Source organism: Hyla sarda, chromosome 4, assembly GCF_029499605.1.
Source record: "Hyla sarda isolate aHylSar1 chromosome 4, aHylSar1.hap1, whole genome shotgun sequence".
Classification (NCBI taxonomy): domain Eukaryota; kingdom Metazoa; phylum Chordata; class Amphibia; order Anura; family Hylidae; genus Hyla; species Hyla sarda.
Window position 1 is genome coordinate 296,321,130 of NC_079192.1, and position 17,761 is coordinate 296,338,890.

The following is a 17,761-nucleotide window of genomic DNA, read 5'->3' on the forward strand; positions in this document are numbered from 1 at the left end:
GTTTTGGAAACAGTGGCGTACCAGACGTTTTTCATTTTTATTGGGGAGGGGGGTTGTATAGGGGTATGTGTATATGTAGTGTTTTTTACTTTTTATTTTATTTTGTGTTAGTGTAGTGTAGTGTTTTTAGGGTACAGTCGCACGGGCGGGGGGTTCACAGTAGTTTCTCGCTGGCAGTTTGAGCTACGGCAGAAAATTTGACGCAGCTCAAACTTGCAGCCGGATACTTACTGTAATCCTCCGCCCATGTGAGTGTACCCTGTACGTTCACATTGGGGGGGGGGGAATCAGTGCAAAACTACAACTCCCAGCATGTACGGTCTATCAGTGCATGCTGGGAGTTGTAGTTTTGCAACCGCTGGAGGCTCCGTTTTGGAAACAGTGGCGTACCAGACGTTTTTCATTTTTATTGGGGAGGGGAGGGGGGCTGTGTAGGGGTATGTGTATATGTAGTGTTTTTTACTTTTTATTTTATTGTGTGAGTGTAGTGTTTTTAGGGTACAGTCACACGGGCGGGGGGTTCACAGTAGTTTCTCGCTGGCAGTTTGAGCTGCGGCAGAAATTTTGCCGCACCTCAAACTTGCAGCCGGATACTTACTGTAATCCTCCGCCCATGTGAGTGTACCCTGTACGTTCACATTGGGGGGGGGGGGGGGGACATCCAGCTGTTGCAAAACTACAACTCCCAGCATGTACGGTCTATCAGTGCATGCTGGGAGTTGTAGTTTTGCAACAGCTGGAGGCACACTGGTTGTGAAACACCGAGTTTGGTAACAAACTCAGTGTTTTGCAACCAGTGTGCCTTCAGCTGTTGCAAAAGCTACAACCCCCAGCATGTACGGACAGCGGAAGGGCATGCTGGGTGTTGTAGTTATGCAACAGCTGGAGGCATACTACTTTGGCTGGGGATGCTGGGGATTGTAGTTATGCAACAGCTGGAGACACACTGGTTTGCTACTTAACTCAGTGTGCCTTCAGCTGTTGCAAAACTACAACTCTCAGCAGTCACCGACAGCCAACGGGCATGCTGGGAGTTGTAGTTATGCAACCACCAGATGCACCACTACAACTCCCAGCATGCACTTTAGCTGATTGTGCAAGCTGGGAGTTGTAGTTACACAACAGCTGAAGGTACACTTTTCCATAGAAAGAATGTGCCTCCAGCTGTTGCAAAACTACAAGTCCCAGCATGCCCATAAGGGCATGCTGGGAGTTGTGGTGGTCTGCCTCCTGCTGTTGCATAACTACAGCTCCCAGCATGCCCTTTTTGCATGCTGGGAGCTGTTGCTAAGCAACAGCAGGAGGCTGTCACTCACCTCCAACGATCCTCGCTGCACCAGGTCAGTCCCTCGTCGTCTCCGCCGCTGCTCCTGGGGCCCCGATCCCAACAGGGGCGCCGGGGATCGGGGTCCCCAGCACCCGGGGTGCACGTCCAGCACCCGGGGTGCACGTCCCGCACCCGCTCACGTCCTCCGGAAGAGGGGCGGAGCGGGTTGCGGGAGTGACACCCGCAGCAGGCGCCCTGATTGGTCGGCCGGTAATCCGGCCGACGAATCAGGGCGATCGTGAGGTGGCACCAGTGCCACCTCACCCCTGCAGGCTCTGGCTGTTCGGGGCCGTCGGAGACGGCCCCGAACAGCCTGTAATTCCGGGTCACTGGAGACCCGATTGACCCGGAATCCGCCACAGATCGCTGGACTGAATTGTCCAGCGATCTGCGGCCATCGCCGACATGGGGGGGTCATAATGACCCCCCTGGGCGATATGCCCCGATGCCTGCTGAACGATTTCAGCAGGCATCGGGGACCGGCTCCGCTCCAGATGGTTGCGGGGGGCCGGTAAAACACATGACGTTCTCATACGTCATGTGTCCTTAAGGACTCGGAAATGGAGACGTATGAGAACGTCATGTGTCCTTAAGGGGTTAAAACACAATGTCCTATACCCTTTTAAAGAATATGGACATCATAAAGGAAGAAATGGGATCCAACCATAAGGACTCCCCTTTATAAGCCAGAGTAGAGTGCCAGAACCTCATCTGTGGTCTCCAAACTGTGGACCATCAGCTGTTGCAAAACTACTACTGCTAGGAGTTGTAGTTTTGTAACAGCTGGAGTTCCATGGTTTGGAGACCACTGCTGCAGATGATTATAAAATAATACTACATCAATACTATGTCTGGCTGGCCTCAGCTTGTTGCAATAACAGATAGACTTCAGTTGCTAAATGGGTATATGCCAACAGATCTGCATGTGGTAAATAGTATCATACCATCCTTAAGATGTCTCACTGGCTCATACAGAAGATCTAGGAAGATCTTCATCTCTTCAGACTGAGAACCAGCTAAGAAACGGAGGACAATTGACATTCGCGTGCCAGCAGATGACTTCCCCTGTGTTTTGCTGCCTGTTTTGCTTCTCATGCGTCCAAATAATATTCTGTAAAGAGGAGAGAAAAAAAAGGTACACTAGGGTTGTGTATCAAATCTCTACAAAAACCACTACATCATATTCCAATTCAATTTCTCTAAAGCTGGGAAAGGCAAGGTTTTAACCCCATGTTATCTAGCACATTAGAACACCAGAGCACCTAAGAGAAAGATGGTAGGGGTAGAGCCACACTATCTGGCAGCCTCATATGAAAAAAACCATACCAACATGTGGCAGCCAAGGGACACATGATATCCCTGCAGTTTACTTTTATTTTTTATTTTTAAAATTCTATTTTTTAAATAGATAATTACAACAAACTAAGTTATTGAATCCAGCAGGTTTTGGTTAGTTTAAGGCTAGGTTTCCACGCAGGCATTTTTTTCGGAAAACTGTTTTTGAGCCAAAGCCAGAAGTGTATTCAAAATGAATGGGAAATCTAAAAGGAAGGACTTATACTTCTTCCTGCTTCTGGCTTTGCCAAAAAATGCCAGGTTCAACTGTAGTAGCAGTTTTTCCCAAAAATTCCACAAAAGAACCTACCGTATAAGCAGAGTTTGACATTACAATTTTTCGTGCTGTAAAGGTCTCCCTCGGCTTATACTCTAGTGGAAAAAAAAAATACCATTGGGGGGGGGGGGGGTTGGCCGGGCCATCCATCTTTGTTGCAGGGACCATCCGACTAGTGACGCTGCATTGACGCCGCCGCACAGGGACATCCGTGAGCAGCAGACGTCCGTGACATCAGGGGCGTCCCTGCACACGGCCGTCCCAGCGTGGCGGCGGCAATGCAGCATCACTAGTCTGGGGCCGGCCCGGAGCGGAGAAGGGGGCCGGCCCGGAGCGGAGAAGGGGGCCTCCCGGTGAAGATGGACAGGCCGGCTCACCCTCCCCACCGGAATGCGGACGGTCCCTGAAGCTACTAAGCAACAGGACCGAGAGAACTGGGGAGGTGAGTAGACAACGAGGGGGGCCTATATGATGATGGAGGGGGCGGTCGGTCTGGATAATGGCAGGGGGGATATAGACTGGGGGTGATGATGAGAGGGGGTTTGACTGGGGGTGATGATGACGGGGGGGGGGGGGGGGGGGGGCCTGGATGATGTATTTTCCCCCCTAGGCTTATACTTGAGTAAATACGTTTTCCCAGGTTTTGTGGGTGAAAGTAGAGGCCTCTGTTTATATTCGGGTCGGCTAATACTGGAGTATATACGGTAAGCGGAGTATATATATATATATATATATATATATATATATATATATAAAATAAATAAGGCTCTGATCCCATCTGTGCTTTTCTCTTAATTGCCCTGTTCTGTCACTGAAGCAGACAACGGTTAGTGTGTCACACAACAGATACCAACAGCACAAGAGGGACCCCATGAGTTCCACTGGATTTCTGGCATTCAAACAAACAAAACAGGCTACCATTCTGATCTATCTAGTCCAGTATTTTGTATTCCTCTTACAACGATGGTACCCGACAGCCTCCAATAAAAGTGGGAACCCAGTAGAGGCTGTAAGGTTCAAAAGTTTTTTACTGGTTTCTATGCAGGACTTACCTCATGAGCAGAGGAATAAGATCTGCTCGATGTATAGGCTTAACAATAGAGCTCTCCTCTGAAATGCTGAAATGGACAATTTCCTCCTTAAATTTTTTATCATCCAGTAACCTTTGCAAGTTTTCCCTGTAAGATGTGAAACCACATTTTACCAATCTTTCATAAGATATAATAAGCAAGAAATATATTTTGGAATCAAAATGCAGTTGCCGTTCTATAGTAATATATTAACGGATGTGACATTGTTAAAAACACCAGTTTAAAAAGACTGATCTCAATAACACAACAACCACAGCCTCATTTTAAAATCTTGTCATAGCCCAACTTTGATAGCTGAAGGGTACAGCTATAGACAAATAATAAGATATGGGTCATGAGATTATAGGTAAGGGAGCCAACAGACTTGTGCAAAACATTTGGCATACATTCAAAACTTCTCCATAGGCCTACGTTCACTCAATGGAGGCTGGGATTGTTAGGGTGCCTGTATACATTGGTATACTTTTTATTTAGCTGTATAGCATAGTATTTTTTCCCCTCCCAGTCCGCCATTTGCTGAAGTACAGGACTGTGTCAATCAAGTGGGGGCTGAGAGGCTAAGGTAGTTGAGAAGGCAAGCCAGACTGTGGCACTTGATCAACTCAGATCAGTCTACCTGACACTTGGCTGGAAAACAGAAGGAAACTAGGACCCATTCTTGTTGGAGTACCAGAAAATACACCTTTAATTAATACATTTTTGTAACTAGAGTTTTCTGACATGTACGGGGTGGCAAAAGTAACTATAAAAAAGGAGGGGCTCAAAAAGCATAAGGAAGTGCCCACTTAGTCGATCACTGGCTTCATCAGTGACCCACCTCAGCCAGTGTTTGGCTAAGCAGGCACTTCCTATGCGTTGGGCAGAGAATAGGAGGCTCTGAGCAGTTGAAACAACACTTACTGGGACAAGTTTTTTTTTTATTTACTCCTGCCACCCTGGGCACTTTTAAACCATACAATTCTGGATAAGCCCACCAACTTTTTCATGTCCTATGTTAATATTTCAAAAACCCATGAATTATTAAGATAACAGTTACTTGTAGGGTAGAATATGAGGGTGTTTGTAGCTCAGCACACAATCCAAGGCAACTCTTTGTACATTCTCATCTTGGTGACATAACAACTGGAGATAGAGAGAAGGTGAGAAAAGAGACAAGCACCATAAAATATTTTATACATTTTTGCTTTATCATAACATTGAATCCTGCGCAAAAATTCATAACTTTTAGGATCTGAGTTGTTTTATATAATGGTAAATAAAACAGATTATAAATATGTCAACTTTTTTGTTCACTAAACTTCTTAAAAATAGTTTTCATCCAAAAGTTGGCCATATAATGGTAATGCAGAAGGTAAAGTGGCTAACCATAATGACATTTTTATAAAAATGACAGCGGGACGTTATGCCACATTAGTTGTCACCGCTGAATGAGCTCCTCACAAACAGCTGGCAATGTTATCACTTTCTGATTGACCCAACAGAATGACAGTTTACCATCATTTTTTTAAAACATAAATAAATGAATGAATGAATGAATGAAAACACTGCAATTTATAATTTACTAATATATGACAAATTTTATGGATAGAAACAATCTATAAGCTAAATATGTACCCTTATTTATTTTAACCTAATTTGGAATCCAATTCTGCCAGATTAAGTAGTACTCCAGGTTTGTCTAATTATTTTTGCACATATAATCACCAGCATTACTCCTACAGTGCTATCAATTTTATTCCAGCACAGCTGCATCCATTAGCTAAAACAGGTAGGTACAAGGTGTAAACAGGAACCTCAACATGATTCATTAATAATAGAATATACTGCAGTATATGAGCAAAAAATATAAAATAAAATCCAGAGTGCTTCCTTTACAAAGGTCTACATTATTCTTCCAGATCTAAATCCAGATTGAGAATTTTTTCCATAATAGGGTCAAAAAGTACTAAACCTTCCATTTCCGATTGTTGTTCCTATGAAGTAGTGCAACTCAACCTTACCAATATCCAACAGCAGTGCCTACAGAATATATCTTACTATAATGGATTCTACACAAATGTGCCTAATTCAGAGGTGCTTCTATAATCCAATGTATCAAACTTCTCGGACCATCACAACTGTGCGCTGTTCTGTAGCAACCTTTCTGTGCCCAAGATACAACCTTTCTGTGTCCTGCCACCTGTATACAACTCTAGATCCTAGATTGCATTATAAAATGATTCTTTTTTTAAACCGCATAGATATTTAACACTTGTTTTCACTGCTATTACACAGATTCTTAAAAGAGTAATATATATCATTGTAAAGTGATATTCAGTACATATAGACAGAGTAGTCACTTGATAAACATACACTCTCTGAATGCAATAAACTAGAAAACACCCCAGGACAGCCAAACTGCACAGATGGCATTTAACTCTAATAGGCTTTTATAGCTTTGTTGACGCACAGTGGTGTGGGTAATAAAATGATCCAACTATATTCATTACAGGAACTCACAGGTGTTGCACAGGGGTTGGCTTTGAGTTGTGAGTATTAGAGTTATTAAAAAATGGATGCAATATACATGGCTATCATGCTCTGCAGCTACGATGATTACCTGAGTATAGAGTTCATTCAACTTGGGTTCCAGATACAATGCACGCGGATTAGAAAACTTTGAGAAAACTCCTAAATGAGCAATAAGCTGCCTACAAATAAGGGGGGAGAAAAAGTAGAAAATTCAAGATAAATCCAATTACATGAAGAATAAGTAAATGATAATTTTCAGACTATAAAACACAACAACAACAGAAAATAGGAAAAAAAATTCATACAAAATTTTCTTGGTGGCCTAAGGTTGAGGAGTGGTTTTTGTGGACTGCAGAATATTTTGTCAGGGATTTGGAACTTTTTATTTTTTTCATCCAACTGCCTATTTTGACCCCTATAACTTTATTTTTCTGTATTTGGAACTGAATGAGGGCAGCACATTTCTTTGAGCAGTGATTTGTAGTTTTTATTTGTACCATTTTAGTTTTGATCAATTTTTATTAAAAAAAAATTCTGACATAGTGTCACCAAAAATTAGCAATCCTGGCAGTTAGTATTATTTACGTTTAGCCCATTCACCGTGCGGGATTATTCACATAATATTTTACAAGATTGGACATTTTCACACCTGGCAATACCAAATGTGTTGTGTTTTTGTAATTTTAACATTTTTTTTGTTTATTGAAAATGGGGTGCGATTTATATTTTTTTGTTGGGGGGGAGGGCGCTCTTTATATATTGAAAACATTTTTCTCATGTTTATTTCACACTTACATTTTTAAGTCCACATGGAGCCTAATAATAGCGATCATTAGATTGCTATGTACTGATCAGTAATATCGGCGATCTGGCTCTGCAGGCTACACAAGAAGATCGGCCATGCAGCATGTCGGATGCTAGTAAGAGAACCCACAGAAAGCACAGTCATTTCTGCTACTCTGACCTCTGCAGTTGCACCGTGAGGGTCCTTTAAGCACCCACACCTCCATTTTCACTACAGATGCTGTGACTGGCATGGATCACGGAATCTGTAGGCTTTGTGGCAGACATCAGAATGATTTTTGTAAAATTATTATTTCGTTTTGTAGTTTTCATTGGGGGAAACAGGAAAACATAGGTATAGGCTGCTGACGCTAAGGAAGAGATTCTTCCTTAGCAATATACACCCACCAACTGGCCCTGAGATATTTAATTTGCACCAGTACAGTAGGAGTGGTCAATAATGACAGTCAAAAAAAAATAAAAATAAAGATTTTACAAACTAGTTTACAAAAGTAAACATTCTTCCCTCTCTGGGTAAGTGAAAAGTCTTGAGAATAGAGACCCCCAGAAGCACACATAATTAGGACTGCGAGGAAGAGATCCAGGGTAAAGTGTATGAAGCGTGACCAGTTGCTAAACGTTAGGCAAAAGGAGCAACAGAGCAATGTAGAGAGTATTACTTGAACCAAGTGGAGAAGTGAGTCACTGGGGCCCTTTGTTGGCAAAGAAGGAGACTATCAATGGCAATACTGCCTGGGGCTCCCAAAATAATGTGAAAAGGAGTATAGGGGAAACTGGTAAGCCAGGCCAGACAAGGGATAGCTCAATCCAGAACAGGAGGTAGGCCAGGAAGTGTACAGATGAAAAGTTGACAGAGGGCTTTGCAATAAGAAGGAAAGGGGGCTTAGGAGTGGAAGTATCCCAACTTGATTACTCAGAGTATAGAGAAAGTGTACAAACATGTACATGCTAAGACTTTGAGAGGAGGTAAGGGCTGCTAGAAGTACCCTATAGCTGTGTGCCAATGACCCCTCTCAAAGACCAAAGAGGCATGTACCAACAAACACAATACTCTAACAGAAAGGGGGAACAAAAAAGGGCTGCTTTCTGAAGGGACTGCAAGCAATTTTTTAAATATATGGCAATGCATGCAACCCAAGGAGAAGTTGACTGTAAAAACAAGGCAAAAAAAACTAGCCAAAAGCTAGTTGGAATGTAGACCTGATCACCTTAAGAGGTCCAGGGAAGATGGTAAAGTTACCAAGTAGATACCAGTAAAAGCACTGGCAAACAAAGGGGGGGGGGGAGAAGGAGCAGCAGGAGCACTGCCAGAGCCTTGCAAAATGACCTCCAGCAGGCCACAAATGTGCCTGTGTCCATTCAAACGGTCAAACAGATTCCATGAGGGTGATATGAGGGCTCGACGTCCACAGGTGGGGGTTGTGCTTACAGCCAAACACCATGCAGGATGTTTGGCATTTGCCAGAGAACACCAAGATTGGCAAATTTGCAACTGGCGCCCTGTGCTCTTCACAGATGAAAGCAGGTTCACACTGAGCACATGTGACATACGTGACCGAGTCTGGAGACGCCGTGGAGAACGTTCTGCAGCCTGCAACATCCTTCCATGTGCTTGCCAGAGTTAGACTGACTGCCATTAGGTACCAAGATGAGATTCTCAGACCCCTTGTGAGACCATATGCTGGTGCGGTTGGCCATGGGTTCCTCCTAAAGCAAGACAATGCTAGACCTCATGTGGCTGGAGTGTGTCAGCAGTTCCTGCAGGAGGAAGGCATTGATGCTATGGACTGGCCCACCCGTTCACGTGATATGAATCCGATTGAGCACATCTGGTACATCATGTCTCGCTCAATCCACCAACGCCATGTTGCACCACAGGCTGTCCAGGAGTTGGCGGCTCTCTACAATGCCACCTCATCAGGAGCATGCCCAGGCATTGTAGGGAGGTCATACGGGCACGTGGAGGCCACACACTACTGAGCCTCATTTTGACTTGTTTTAAGGACATTACATAAAATTTGGATCAGCCTGTAGTGCAGTTTTCCACTTTGGTTTTGAGTGTGACTCCATATCCAGACCTCCATGGGTTGATAAATTTGATTTCCATAGATAATTTTTGTGTGACGTAAGTATTCCATACGATTAGTTCATTCATTCAGATCTAGGATGTGTTATCTTAGTGTTCCCTTTATTATTTTGGGCAGTGTATATTCTAAAGAAAGAGGGGGTACATGTAGTAATACAATAACTCTGTCCCAGGAAACCGAGAAGCCTAACTGGCTTGGTAGTGGCAGATAAAGTAGACTTTCTAGCAGAAAGAGGGAAGAGGAATTATGTCCCACATCACCTTGCCTGACCACTCTGACAGTAGAGGGTAGTCTACCAAACATCAAAACTCCATCAACAGGATGGAGTAGTGTGGTTGGTGCTGTAAGAAGCCAGCTCCTCTAGTAGAGGACTAGAACAGATAAAATCAAGCACCTTGCCCGGAAGTGCCCATGACACAATGTAGCAGATGGCTAGGAGCCAACTAACAAATGTAACACAGCCGGTGGACTGGTAATAAGAATGGGGTTATAACATGTCAGTTTTAGCAAGATGTGGATGACTATGACCTGAGTCACACAATTACAGTGCCTGGGAGCTGGTAATATGACTGGTTCTGGTTTAACAGGTAAGTTAAACAAGAAAGCCAGGGTATCTGGTAGACGATTACCTGCCTGGGGGCAGAGGATGATTAGATCTGTATCAAGACAGACACGAGTAGCTGAGAACTAGGGACTGAGTAACACCGTTAACCACATCTGCAAACAGCTCCTGTGAAAGCTTCATTGCACCTTTAATAGAACATGGAATGAGAACACTAGAGAATGAACAACCATTATACTGTGAGGAATCAAATAACGTATCAGGTACCTAAAAACAGGAAGCACAGGGTCAGGATATGACCGGTCCCATATTATGTCTATAACGCCATGTAGCAGAGAACTCTGGTAAGGGACATGGACTAATTTAGTATCATGGCCGTCATACTATGTAACAGAAAACTATTGCCAGAGAACCACAAATATACCCCTCCAGGAACAGGGAATGTGCCTGGTTTCAAATTGTGCCAAAGACACCATGATACAGCGGAATGGGCATGGGTAACAACTGGTTCAGTAGCATATATGGTACACTATGGAGATAAGACTATGATCTGAGCACCACCTAGCACACCATCTTGAAAAGGGTAATTTTACTGGCTCCATATCATGTCCATAAAAGGATTGAGCAACAAAATATGTGCTGCACAAACACTTTGTCTATAGTGACCAAAATGGGAAGAGGGGACCCTGACCGCAGTGAAAAAAGGTTTCTGGTGGGGTAAGTTGTGATGTTGCAGGACAGGTGGTGCAGGTTAGTCCTCACTGCCTGTTCACAAGTAGCAGAAAAAAACTGAACAGATTATGTAGGTCAGTAAAATAAGGTCCTGTATATTTATTTTGCTATGTTGTGGCCTTGTGCTTAAATAGAATTAAATATAATCTATTTTCCCATCAACCTGCACTCAATACCCTATAAGAAGAAACTTTTGCAAACTTACTAAAAATGAAAAACAAAAAATGTGCATAAGTATTCAGACCCTTTGGTATGATGCTTGAAATGTAGCAATGGGGCCTTCCACTTCTCTTGACCATCTCTGAGATGTTTCTACACCTTGATACGAGTCACCTGTGGTAAATTCAGCTGATTGGACAGGATTTGGAAATACACAGCCCAATCTATATAAGATCTCACTACTGACAACGCATATGAGATATAAAAACAAGCCATGAGGGAGGAAAGAACTGCCTGTAGAGCTCAGAGACAGGATTGTGTGAATGCACAGATCTGGAAAAGGTATAAAAAAAAAAAAATAATAATAATAATAATTTCTGCTGCTCCGAAAAAGCAAGTGGCCTCCATAATTCTTAAATTGAAGTATGGAACATCTAAGATGCTACATAGAGCTGGCTGCCCCAACAAACTAAGGAAATGGGGGAAAAGGACTTTAGACTCCAATAATAATATATTAATGGCCTATCTCAAAGATAGTCCATAATTGTCCCAGAAACCCCTGTTATGGATACAGAGGGGCAAGTATTAGAACAGGTAGATGTCATAGAGGGGGGTTCCCTCAGTTTTTGCCACAATTAATATGTCCCACTGTGATCATCTGAAATGCAGACATGTAGCTGTTCAATAAGTATAAGAGGAGTTAGCCTTAAGCACAGAAACTAACTTAAAACTGCTCATACGGAAAATGCTAATGGGAATGTTTTTAAGACTCTGGAACTCAATCAAATAACTAACCTAATAGCGCTTTAAGTTAATAAGGATGTGAGATGAGGAAGAAATGTGTGAAAACAGTCACTAGACTTGAGATGCTGAACACTGCTATATAATTTACTAATTATATAAGGGCATGTTCACACAGCTAAAATCTGTGCTGAATGGAAGGAAGAAACTGCACTGATTTCTACATCCAAATTAACATGTTTCCGTGTGTAAAGTCCCAATGACTTCAATGGGAAAAGTCTTTCACTGTCCAAACAGCACTGAAAAATGTGTGCGCTTTTTAAAAACTGCATTGCACATTTCTTAGGACTGAAATAAAATACTGTCCTTTTTATCTTCACTTGTCAGCTTGGAATCACAGCAGATTTCTCCCAATGTAACTAAATCTGCATAAAAATTTGTGTCAAACTGCATAGATTTCAGGCGCGATTTCTACAAAAGAAAACAAATAAAAACCTATCTCCCAGATTCTGCTCACTTTGCCATCAGAGGCTCCATTCAGCCCTGCGAACAGTAGTTCTGCCAGATTTGACCATCAAAAAGTCACTGGGGATTTGTAAGACACTGGGAGTGAAGCGTAGTTTTCTTTGTGGGTCTTGATTCATGACAGGTATTTTTTCACAGTATTTACTAATGCTTCTCTACGTGTTACACTTTTCCCTATGTTTTGCTTTTTTTACAACTGTTCTGAACTCAGATTTTTCAGAGCTCAAATCCACCACTTTTATGTGGGAACATTATTAAATATGTTGTGATTTATCAAATAGGTCGGGGCCACGCCCCTTTTGTTAGGACACTCTCCCTTTTCAGGCAAACCCGATAAAAAAATAAACAGAGTCAGGATCCTTTTAGTACATAACCCCCACTGCGTCTGTTTGACAGGTCCAGCAACACAGTCATGGCTTCAGTGAGAACAGAGCCAAAGCTTACCGTATTTTTCGCCGTATAAGACGCACTTTTTCTTCCCCAAAACTGGGGGGGAAAAGTTGGTGCGTCTTATACGGCGAATACACCCCTATCGCGGCGGTCCCTGCGGCCATCAATGGCCGGGACCCTGGGCTAATACAGGACATCACCGATCGCGGTGATGCCCTGTATTAACCCTTCAGACACGGCGATCAAAGCTGACCGCTGCGTCTGAAGCGAAAGTGACACTAACCCGGCTGTTCAGACGGGCTGTTCGGGACCGCCGCGATTTCAATGCGGCGGTCCCGAACAGCCCGACTGAATAGCCGGGTTAGTGCTTACAGGACACCGGGAGGGACCTTACCTGCCTCCTCGGTGTCTTCTCCGTTCAGGGATCCCCTGTATGGCCGGCGCTCTCCTTCCTCGTCATCACGTCGTTGCATACGTGCGTCGGCGTGCGTAACGGCGGCAACGGAGAGCGAGGATACCCGGCCGGCAGCAGAGACGTTCCGAAGCGACAGCGATGGAGCGACATCCAGGGCAGCGGTGACACGTATTACCTCCTATGCAGTGGTCTTCAATCTGCGGACCTCCAGATGTTGCAAAACTACAACTCCCAGCATGCACGGACAGCCGTTGGCTGTCCGGGCATGCTGGGAGTTGTAGTTTTGCAACATCTGGAGGTCCGCAGGTTGAAGACCACTATTGGGTTCAAAATCTTTATTTTTTTTTAGATTTTGCACCTTTAAATTGGGTGCGTCTTATACGCCGGTGCATCCTATAGGGCGAAAAATACTGTACATGTTTCAATTAGTCCTTAACCAAAACATTAACCCCCCTAAGGACACAGCCCATTTGGGCCTTAAGGACACAGCCAATTTTATGTTTGCATTTTCGCCATAACTATTTTATATTTCCATCCACAGACAAATATGAGGGCTTGTTTTTAGTGTTTTAATTTAGCGTTTTAATTGCACTTTGTAATAACATCACAAATTTTACCATAAAATGTACGGTAAACTCAAAAAAATATTTGTATGAGGAAATAAATAAAAAAAGCTGAAATTCGAAAAATTTGGAAGTTTTTATTTACACTTTATGGTAAAGATGAAATGTTTTCTTTATTCTGTACGTCAATACGATTAAAATGATACCATGATTACATACTTTTCTATTATTGTACTGCTTTTAAAAAAAACTTTTTACACAAAATAAGTATGTTTAAAATATCTCTATTTTGACCACCTATAACTTTCAAATTTTTTTTTTTTTTACATTTATGCCATTCACCGTACGGGATCATTTACATTTTATTTTGATAGTTTGGACATATGCCCACACGCAGATACCAAATATGGTTTGTTTGTTTATTACACTTTTTTTGGGCGGGGGGGGGGGGGTGTAGAACGGGTAAAGGGGAAAAAAAGTGGCAATTATCATTTTTATTGGGAAGGGGCTTTTTCAAATATTTTTTTTTGTTTTTATTCATTTTACGCTTTTCATGTCCCCATAGTGGATTATTTATAGCAACCATTAGACTGCTAATACTGTTCTGAGCAGCTAAGGCAGTGAGGGGCCATCTTGGATGATTGGATCCCTGCAGGTGTGCCGCAGGCAATCCGTTCATTCAAAGTCCCACATTGACGACGATGCAGTTATCTGTATTGATCACGGCATCTAAGGGGTTAATGGCGGACATCTGCTTGATCGCTAATGTCTGCCATTACCCTGGCTGCTGATAGCTGCCGGGACCTGCCATGCATGATGAGAGTACCATTCCGATGCTTGTGTCATGTACAGGACGTAAATGTACATCCTGGTGCGTGAAGTCCAACCGGATCAGGACGTACATTCATGTCCAATGTCCTTAGGGAGTTAATTAGGAAAGTCACTGTCTAAAAGGTGTTCAAGTGCCTTTGTTCAGAAGCTTAAGTAGATGTTTAGATGTGTCCAATATAAGTAATCGAACTTCCTGACAATAACTGAAACCTCAATAGTCAATATTACTGTCAAAACACTCACTTTGAGGCAGCTCTTCTGGTTTTCTTTGCCTGTGGTCCTATATTGTCAATCTCATCAGGTTCTGCGTTACCTTCTTCTTCCATGGCTTCACTTTCAGCAATGTCTCCATCACGATCTTTTACCTTATCAACCTTCCGAAGGTCTTGGGAAGGAGCTACTAACAAGTCTGCTGGATAGTATTCATTGCTAACAATAATAAAGGCAATACATTGAAGATACAGTGGATGCCTTTTAAACATTACTGATATTTTAGATAATCTATTCCTGTTTTTTTTAGGAATCAACATTTGGGTAGGGTCACACTTGCCGTATTTGGCTGCATATTTTGCTACCCATTGAAATCAATGGGTAGTAAAATCTGCTGTAGAAAGTACGTAGCAAAATATGGCATGTGAGACCCTACCCTTAAAGTGAATCAATGAATTTATGTAATATAAAATAGCTTGAGTTTCTCCCTAATTTAATTTCTCTGGATAAGTGAGATGGAGAAGAGCGAAAGTAATTCATTGTACAAATATATGTTCAGTAGGGGAATACAGCAGTAAAACAATAGATGGCACTATGGAATGCATATATTCACATTAAAGGGTACTACTCAGACATTATGACATATTTATCCTGTAGGCCCGTATTAACCTAAGGCTCTTTTCGCACTAGTGATTTTACCGTTATTGAAGTTCCGTCACGATTTTCGGCGAAACCCGGCCGTTACAAAACCCCTGACGGCCGAGACTAAATTGCATTGCAGCCTATGGGGTTTTGTAACTGCCCGTTTGCACCCATATATGCCTGTAATTCATTACGGACGTGATACAGTGACGGGACATCGTGGCGGAAAAATTACAGCATACTGTTTTTGTTCTTTAAAGGGCATGGCTCACACGGAACAGATCTGCAGTGTATTTTATGCTGCAGATATGTGATTACGGACCCTACAGTGTAGTGGAAATCTGCCGCTATGAGCAGACAGTGTTCTGCGAATCGCTGTGCGCATGTGCAGCGTACTTGCACACATCGTGGCTGTTCTCAGTCTAGCTCAGGGAGCAGGGGGAGTGGCCACGATGTCTGCAAGTACACTGGACATGAGCGTGGCGACTCGCAAATCGCTGTGTCTGCTCGTAGCGGTGGATTGCCACTACGAGCAGGCAGGCACAGATGGAGGCACACTGTAGGGTCCGTCATCAGCTGATCCGTCATCGGCGGATCCGCAGCGTACAATACGCTGCGGATCCGTTCGGTGTGACCCTACCCTAACTCAGTTATGTTTGTTTTATTTAACTTACTCCTACTTTGCAGGCATATAATGTGAAAGGTAGGAGTAGGCCAGAGACATACTGAGATCATGTGACCTGACAAAGTGCAGTGATTGTTGAACATGTGATGTGACTGGTAGGAGGTACTCTATTGACATAGTTCCTGTTTGGAGAACATGTGATGTGCCTGGCCTAAAATAATAACCACGTGGTTACAATGGCCAAATAATAGAGTATCACCTGCGCCTGTTAGTTTTCATCTTCGGTGCTTGTCACAACCGTTTACAGCCAGATAATGAGATAAAATTTATCTTTTGGTGCCTTTACACAAAACAATAATCCCTGATGGTAATTGTGGGTGAGTTATCAGATAGATAGTTAGGGAAAGCCCTAGTTGGCATATTGGAGGTAGAGCTCACCATAGTGCCTATGTTGGTAATATGGTCTTTATGGCAAGGTTACAGAGTTGGGCAGTTCTTTATTGGGCGATAACTCACCTTGGCATAGGGTGTAGTGGGATAGGAAGCACCACGGACAGAATCAGGTTCCTAGGGCCAGGTGTCATATACCTCCACTAACCTAATTGGGATACCCTTTTGGACCAGACCTCCAATTATCCTGATATTTCTTCTAAGGAGTGAATATTTTAACACTATACAGGTTTAGACTGTTGTTTTCTGGCAGACAGTATTTGACTTAACACAAGCTAAGTATAATGGTTGTTTTGTGATTGTCTCGTTTTCCTTTAAAAAGCTTTTTTTTTATTCCAAACGTTCACAACTTAGATTTCATAAGCAGACATACTAATGTATTTACTAAGTTTAGCTTATCAACAGTCCCATTAGTTCTCAAGGGGAGGGAAGAAGTGGTGATATTAAAAGTCATCTTTAAACATATTTTGTACCTTATAAATCTTAGGAGAAGAGGAGATAGTTCCCGTGACCGTGGTTCCACCCTGTCAGGGAAGTGTGACATAGCTTTCCAAAGCAGAAACCGAAAATTGGTGTAATCAGTCCTATCTTTCACATTACTTCTACTTTTCAGCATGTCACCATATAGAACGCCAATGTCTCCTGCATAAAAAGCAGGGAAATCCTTTGCCTGGCTGCACTGTAATTTATTCTTCTGCATATCTTGAAGTTCTCTTTCTGTATGGAAAAAATAAATAATGACGGCACACGAAAAAAAAACATACATAAGATAAAAACCTAGTATTAGTTTTACTGGTAAGGTGGGTTCTCAGAAGCCTCCTAAACCGCACTGCAGAAGATTGAACCCACTGATCTAATAGAGACAAGAAGCACAGCACAAGAGGTTTCAAGCCCCTCCCCTCCATTCCAACCACTACATAAAAAATATATATAGAACTAGAAGGAAGGGTAACTGGTTCTGTTGTGGAGGATTCGGAGAAACAATCTTAGGCTGGGTTCACACCACGTTTTTCAAATATGGTAACCGTATACGGTTCTCCGCAAAAAAACGTATACGACCGTATCCGAAACCGTATGCATAGAGAATGCATTGTATTCCAAATGTTGTGTACGGTTGCATCCGTTTTGCCTCGGATACGGGTTTGCCGATTTTTCAACCGTAGGCAAAAACACTGTCGACCACGTTTTTGCCTCCGGTTGGAAAACCGTAAGCGAACCGTATGTGGTTCTTTTAACATTGTTGTCTATGAGAACCGTACACAGAATTTCAGAATACGGTTGCACACGGTTTTTCTAATCCATTTTGGGAGTTGGCACATGCGCAGATTGGAATTTCAATAGAACAATAGTAACTTTATTAAATTGCTGGAAAACTAATTCCAACAAAATAGCAAAACCGTTGGCAAAAACCAATGAAAACGGATAGAACCGTACGGGGAAAAACCGTATACGTTTTAATTTGGAGTCATACGGTTGTATACGGT

General features: G+C 42.7%; 1 protein-coding gene across 2 annotated transcripts in view; it reads right to left on the reverse strand.

The window, feature by feature from the left end:
* Positions 1 to 17,761, reverse strand: part of UTP20 (UTP20 small subunit processome component) — a 145,753-nt gene that overhangs the window by 85,910 nt on the left and 42,082 nt on the right. For both annotated transcript variants that reach the window (XM_056574591.1, XM_056574592.1), the window contains 6 exons: positions 16,751 to 16,994; positions 14,594 to 14,779; positions 6,630 to 6,720; positions 5,067 to 5,152; positions 3,992 to 4,117; positions 2,272 to 2,438 (listed from right to left, as the gene is read on the reverse strand). In XM_056574591.1, coding sequence (XP_056430566.1) covers positions 2,272 to 2,438; positions 3,992 to 4,117; positions 5,067 to 5,152; positions 6,630 to 6,720; positions 14,594 to 14,779; positions 16,751 to 16,994 — 900 coding nt within the window. The remainder of the gene's footprint in view (positions 1 to 2,271; positions 2,439 to 3,991; positions 4,118 to 5,066; positions 5,153 to 6,629; positions 6,721 to 14,593; positions 14,780 to 16,750; positions 16,995 to 17,761) is intronic.